The 6,782-nt window shown below is 29.9% G+C and overlaps 1 protein-coding gene across 1 annotated transcript; it reads left to right on the top strand.

Moving 5' to 3' along the window:
- Positions 1-4,976: 4,976 nt before the first annotated feature.
- LOC127540418 (olfactory receptor 10AG1-like) lies at positions 4,977-6,152 on the top strand. Its single transcript, XM_051965113.1, has one exon. The coding sequence runs from the start codon at positions 5,229-5,231 to the stop codon at positions 6,150-6,152; it is 924 nt and encodes a 307-aa protein (XP_051821073.1). The 5' UTR covers positions 4,977-5,228.
- Positions 6,153-6,782: the final 630 nt, after the last annotated feature.

Genomic DNA, 6,782 nt, shown 5'->3' with positions numbered 1-6,782 from the left:
GTATTTTTTTAGCAAAATAGTGAAACAATTTCAGTTTAAAAAGCAATCACAAAAGAAAAAAAAATGAAGATTTTCATGATCCAACTCTTAAAGTAAAGTCTGTGGGAATAGATATAACCTAGCCCAGCAACCTCAAGCAAATAAGTTTATTTTTCTTAAAAAAAATAATGAAACAACTTATGAGAATTTATTTGAGCTGTTAATGAAAGTATAACATTGGTTTGTAAAAAAAAAAATAAGATCATAATCATTTTAATGAAACCAAATAATTTAAATCAAGTGACATTAAATGCACTTTCCACTGCAGACAGTAATCCTTTATTTCATATATTCAAAATTTGTAAAGAATAAAATTGTTATCAAAGATAGTAAGATATTATCTTAATGAATTGAAATACCGATTAACTCCATTAATCACTGACATTTAGGAATAAAAAAGTTAATTGTTATCAAAGACATGACATTTTATTTCAAAGAATGTGTTATTGTCATCTTCATTAATAATACATGACAAGTAAAAATATATCATCTTTTTAAACAATATTTTTATTATAAGCCAGTAGGGTCAAAGTGACAAAATACTCAGGGAGCAAAAGCAGAGCTCTTCAAAAAATGAAATTTCCCCCAGTCAATCACATGGCTCTTCTGACATATTAATCATAGCTTTAGATAGTGAAATATATGGAACATCACATTAAATACACATAGATGATGAACCTTGCATCCAGAGATGAATATTTATTTTATTTATTTATATAATGGGATGTTCATCCCATCATCCCATCCCAACCCTTTTCAACATTAACCAAAAATATTTATGAAACACAGTTGGAATACCAGGGGTATAACTAAACCTGGAATATCTCAATGAGTTCTTACAAATGCTCCATTTTTCTCCCTTAATGAGTGATTTGAAGGAATTTTAAAAAAAAATTGAAAAAAAGAAACTTTTAATAACACAATGCAGTAGAAATAAAGTTGAAATTGCATTCAGAGAACCTAAGTTTTTATCTGAGACATATTACCAGGTGGCTGATGCAGAATTGTATTTATAGTCTGAAAGATTTGCATTCTACTATTTATTTATATGTCTCAAACTTATATTTCAAAGATTACTTATATAAGTTCTATGTGTCCATTGGCTCCCAAACTTTGTTTCATATTCTTAAGGTAGGTATAATAATGTAAAAGTTGAAAGGGAAGTTGTTAGTATCAAATAAGATATGTTGATATATATGGTATAGATAGATAGATAGCACTTTTACAAAGCATATCATATATATATATATATATATATAATATATATATATATATATATATGCATTTACAAAGCACATCATATATATATGATGTGCTTTGTAAAAGTGAAAACACCATAGATTTTATATTATCATTATTTGTGTATCTTAGGACAGATCAATTAAATTTCTTGAATCTTAGTGTCCACATATATAACAAAGTCATCAGACAAAAAGATGACATCCTCTATTTCTCCTTAGATTATCTTATGATACTAAATAATAAGTTTTGTTGATCTTTTAAAGGATTCAAAGTGAGGAAAGGAAGTAAAAATAAAAACAAGAGATGAGAATTGCTAAAAGAAAGCTATTATATGAGACTACTTTATAAAATAATATCAAGATTTTTTTATTCCTCCAAGGATACAGAGGGATCAGAGGAGAAATAAGGACTTATCATTTATCACAAAGAGAAGGAAGCAAATGAGTACAGCAATGTTGATAAATCACATTTGACTTTAATTTAATTAACTGGGAGGAGGGAAAGGAATTCATTATTATTGCCACAATTAATAATAACTGATATATGTAAGTCATTCCAACTTTTCCAAAATGTTTTTCTCATGATTATCCTAGGAATCAAGATAAATCAGTGTTATCATTATCTTTTACTGAAATGGAAATAATTTCAGAGAAGTTACTGACTTGTTAAGGTCACACAGCTTGTAAGTATCAGGACCTAACTAAAGCTGTGTAATTGCAGTCCCAGAGCCCCTTTCCTTAGACAGCATTGCCTCATTACAATATGTTTACAACACTGAACTTAGAGACTGAATTTTTCCCTCTCATTAAAAAGTAAAAAAAAAAATGTTCTGGGAAGAAAATTGTCTCTATAGAGCAGAATAGAGCATGGGTATCTTGTACTTAAAGAGATCTAAGTAGTTTGAACCAAAAGTACATTTTTAAAAAGAGTTTGGAGGCTTTCTCATCAGAAAAATTGGGGAAGGATAACTTTTAAAGAGCAACAAATATGTATGTATACATCAATATGCTTTAATTATTTAATTCCTCTAGGAACCTTCAAGGTATGAGAAAGTTTTTATTATCTCAATTTTCTTACTTAAGAACCTTTTTAGGATTAAATGGTTTCTAAGAGTACTTCCAAATTATGAGAGGATAAATATTGCCTCCAAATAATTTATACATTTATATATATATATATATATATGTATGTATAGTTATGTAAATTGCTACTGAATTAAAAAAATTCTTATTTAGTTGGGACTTATTTTTCAAATATAAATTATGAATAAAATCTAATAAAATATTGCTCAAATATCTCTTTCTCAAAAACATAAAGTAATACAGAGAATGCCCCGATGTATATGCATATAAATGATTGGTCACCATTATTATACCATAACAAAAAAAAATTACAAAATGAGGGTACAACTTAAAAGAGAACAATTCTTTAATTAATCAACAAAGATTAATTAAACTATTATGTGACTGTCATTAGGGATGAAAGATAAAAATGAAACATTGTCCTCAAATGTCTTATTATCTTTTGCTAGATGAAAAAATGTGTATCTATCTATCTATATATTTATATATATGAAACACAGAGTGCTGAACTTGGTATAAAAATAGTTGTCAATCCAAATTCTACCATTAATTAGATCTGTGAGTCTAGACAAATCCCTTAACCTCTATCTGCCTGCCTGCTTCAGTATTATCATTTTAAAAATGGAAATAAAAATAGCATTTACATCCCAGTAGTATTTCAACCATAAAATTAGATATTTTAACATCTGTGAAAACGTTAAAGGCCAATAGAAATCCTAGGCATCATATATGCATAATTCAAATAAATACAATTAGAAACAATGTCTTTCTGGCAGAAATAGTTGTAGCTAAGGGAATCAGGACAAAGTTGATGTCAAAGTGTTGCATGAGAGGATCCTTGAAAGGAAACTATAATCTGAGGTAGGGGTGAATGGGGTGTTCTCTCAACAAATGCCAAACATTTATCCCAAAGGCATGGGGATGGGAGGTTTCTGAAATATAAAAACCAAAAGGCACCCACTCAGTTTGGATTCTTTATAGTTTGTATGAAAGGAGTTATTGGGTTATAAAGATGAAAAGAAGTTTAGGATCATATTTGGAAGAGCTTTCAATGCTAAATGCCAGGGTGCTTATATTTGTTTTTTTGTTTGTTTGTTTATTTGTTTGCTTTTTTTTATTTTACTAGTATTTTTGTTTTCCAAATTCTTTCAAAGATAGTTTTCAACATCCACCTTTGCAAAATCTTGTGTTCAAAATTTTTTTCTTTCTCCTTCCCTCTCCCCAACCCAATAAGCAATCCAATATTGATTAAAAATGCTGTTTTTCTAAATATATTTACATATTTATCACATTGCATAAAAATCAGGTAAAACAGGAAAAATATTCAAAATAAAAGACTAATTTATTATGCTATCACAATCTAGCCAATAAACTCCAAGAGGATCAGAGGAGGGTTCAGATACACAAAAGAGGAAAACATGCTTTCAAGAGCATCTGTAGGTAAGAGTATAATATCCTCTGATAATGGAGATGTAGCACATTATTTTATTATTTTGTTTATGCAATTTATCAGTTCATGACCTTTCACCTAAATTATTTTATTTGTCTATCACAATATCTGGGGGATCTAATCAGTCTTTGTGGCCCACAACAGAATACTGGAAGTAGTTCTCATTTTACACTGTTCTTTATCAAAGATAATAGCATCTTTTATCTCTAAATGCTTTAAAACTTTGTTCACCTAGCAGTATCACACTAGATCTCATATGCATTCATAGTAGAATATTATTTTCAGATGATGACTGAATAGTCATTGTTCTAGTGCTCATTAAAAGAGTATATACTTTCCCTCCACTGAATGAATATCTAAACTTGGAATTTCTGCACCAATAAATAAGGTGTCCCCATTTATAGGAAATATTCTTAATACTTTATAAATATTCTCATCAAAACAACCCAACCTTTACACCAATAAGCATGAAATTTGTCCTTACCTTATATAGGCCATGCTGCAAGGCAGATAAAGTGATAGAGAAACAGTTTCTGCCCTTAATCAATGCAAATACCTACATGAATACATTAAAAAAAAATGAAGGATAAAAAGAGAAGCCCCTATGTGTGCCCCTAGATAAATAAAGAAGGGTTGTTGAAAACTTTACCTTACAGTATAGCAAATGTTAAGTCAGATAGGAAGATAAGAGTATTACTTAAAAGTTATATTTTTTTTGGATAGATTATCATCTCTCTTTTCCCTCTTTCTATTCTTATTAGCATTTACAGACATTAGGGACAACTTACTTTACTGAAACATAGGATTTGGAATTAATGAATTAAATAAACCCTGCTTCTGCCATTTTCTTCCTTTGTAAATATGAAGAATATATAACTAGAGTGACCCTTAATCTATATACTTATAAAGTGAAGAGTTTGGAACAAAGGTTTTACATTTCCATCTTTTTTTTCTGAACTTTGTGACCTGATCATGAAAACACAAATTTCAAATGATGAATAAATATCAATTTGCATTTGTAAAATTTGGAATAATTTCTTAATTCATCTCTAATACTAAATTCTAACCTAGACATCTGAAGTTTACAGAAATAGAGAATATTTAAAATATAATAAGCCTTAGAACACAATATTGTTAAAAAAAATTAGAAGATATGAAAAGGCTTTGCACATGTGCAATGCTTATTACATCTAGAAAAGATCTTAGTGAAGGGAAAACTAAATGTCAAAACTGGAAATTTTCTTGGTAAATAGAATCAAGAAAATGAGAGCTGTAACATAGCCAGTAAATGATTCACTGCAACCATTTCATTCTTTTTTTTTTTTTTTTTTTAAAGAAAACTTGAGGCCCAGGGAGAAAGAAGGTGCTTTGTCAACCTAAAGTCACAATTTCCAGAGATTTAATACTCAGAACAAATGGCAGAAGCAAATTTCTCTCTCATAGTGGAATTCACACTCTTGGGATTTTCTGACCTTCCCAACCTTCAAGGTTTCCTGTTTGGACTTTTCTTGATCATCTACACTGGGATCCTGTTGGGAAATGGACTTATCATTGTAATTACCAAAATTGAGCCTACACTTCAAACCCCTATGTATTTTTTCCTCAGGAATTTTTCCTTTTTGGAAATCTGCTATACTTCAGTCATTCTTCCAAGGATATTGGTTAGTCTATGGACACAGAAGAGAAATATCTCTTTTCAAGCCTGTGCAGTCCAATTTTGTGCTTTTTTTGTTATGGCAATCACGGAAAACTTTCTCCTTACTGTAATGGCCTATGATCGCTATGTTGCCATTTGTAAGCCTTTGAATTATCCTCTTATCATGAACCACAGAGTGTGTGTCTCTCTGGTGGTTGGCTCTTGGATCAGTGGCATCCCAGTTCATATATTGCTGACATATTTGATTTTCTCTTTGCCTTTCTGTGCATCCAAAAATCTCAATCATATTTTTTGTGATATTCGCCCATTACTGAAATTGGCCTGTGGGGATACCTCTGCAAATGAATTCTCTTTTTATGCTATTGTCTTGATGCTTGGAATGCTTCCCTTCCTGTTGATAGTTTGGTCATATGTGAAAATCATCACAACCATCCTAAAGGTTCCAGCAAACAAGGGGAGATCAAAAGCCTTTTCTACTTGTTCCTCTCACCTTATAGTTGTGGCTCTTTACTTTGGATGTGGTATCATTACATATTTGCGACCTAGTTCTAGTCACTTAGAAGTACTAGACAAAGTGCTCTCTATCATCTATACCACTGTGACCCCAATGTTTAACCCCATCATATACAGTCTGCGCAATAAAGATGTTGTGTTGGCATTAAAAAAATTATTATATAAGTGACTGGGATCATTAAAACAATAATTCAACTCATCTTAGGTATATTTATTCCAAAGTTCCTACAAAAATTACCTGGCTCTGAAACCTTTCCTTTTCTAATAATCTCAAGGCTTTGGGACATCTCTTCAAATTGTAAGTTTGATATCAGCCTTGTCTATAAATTATTCAAGAAAATTTTCAAATAACAGTTAAAGCTCTACTTCTAAAGAACTGATGGTTTCTTGAAAATCATCATATATTACTAAATATACTGGAAAAGAATTTCCACATTTATTGCCAAGTCAAGGCTGAGAATTTGAGGATGGTATAAAAATATCTTAAATGAGGATTATTTTCAAAATACAGAATATATCCCTAATATTTCTGTGACCTATAAAAAAAATTAACATCCTTGAAAATGAACTGACTTTTAATACAGAACTATTCAAAATCTTATATAAATACACATATATACATATATGTATATATGTGTATATAAATGGATATAGATATATACATATCCTACCTATATCTATCTTTCTATTTCACTATATCTATGTAGATATAAATATCTTCATAGATATAAATCTATATCTGTTTCTTTCTCTGTGTGTATATATATATATACACACACACACACACATAATCACACAC

Source organism: Antechinus flavipes, chromosome 6 (assembly GCF_016432865.1).
Source record: "Antechinus flavipes isolate AdamAnt ecotype Samford, QLD, Australia chromosome 6, AdamAnt_v2, whole genome shotgun sequence".
NCBI classification, from domain to species: Eukaryota; Metazoa; Chordata; class Mammalia; order Dasyuromorphia; family Dasyuridae; genus Antechinus; species Antechinus flavipes.
This window is presented reverse-complemented; position numbering and strand designations above follow the sequence as displayed.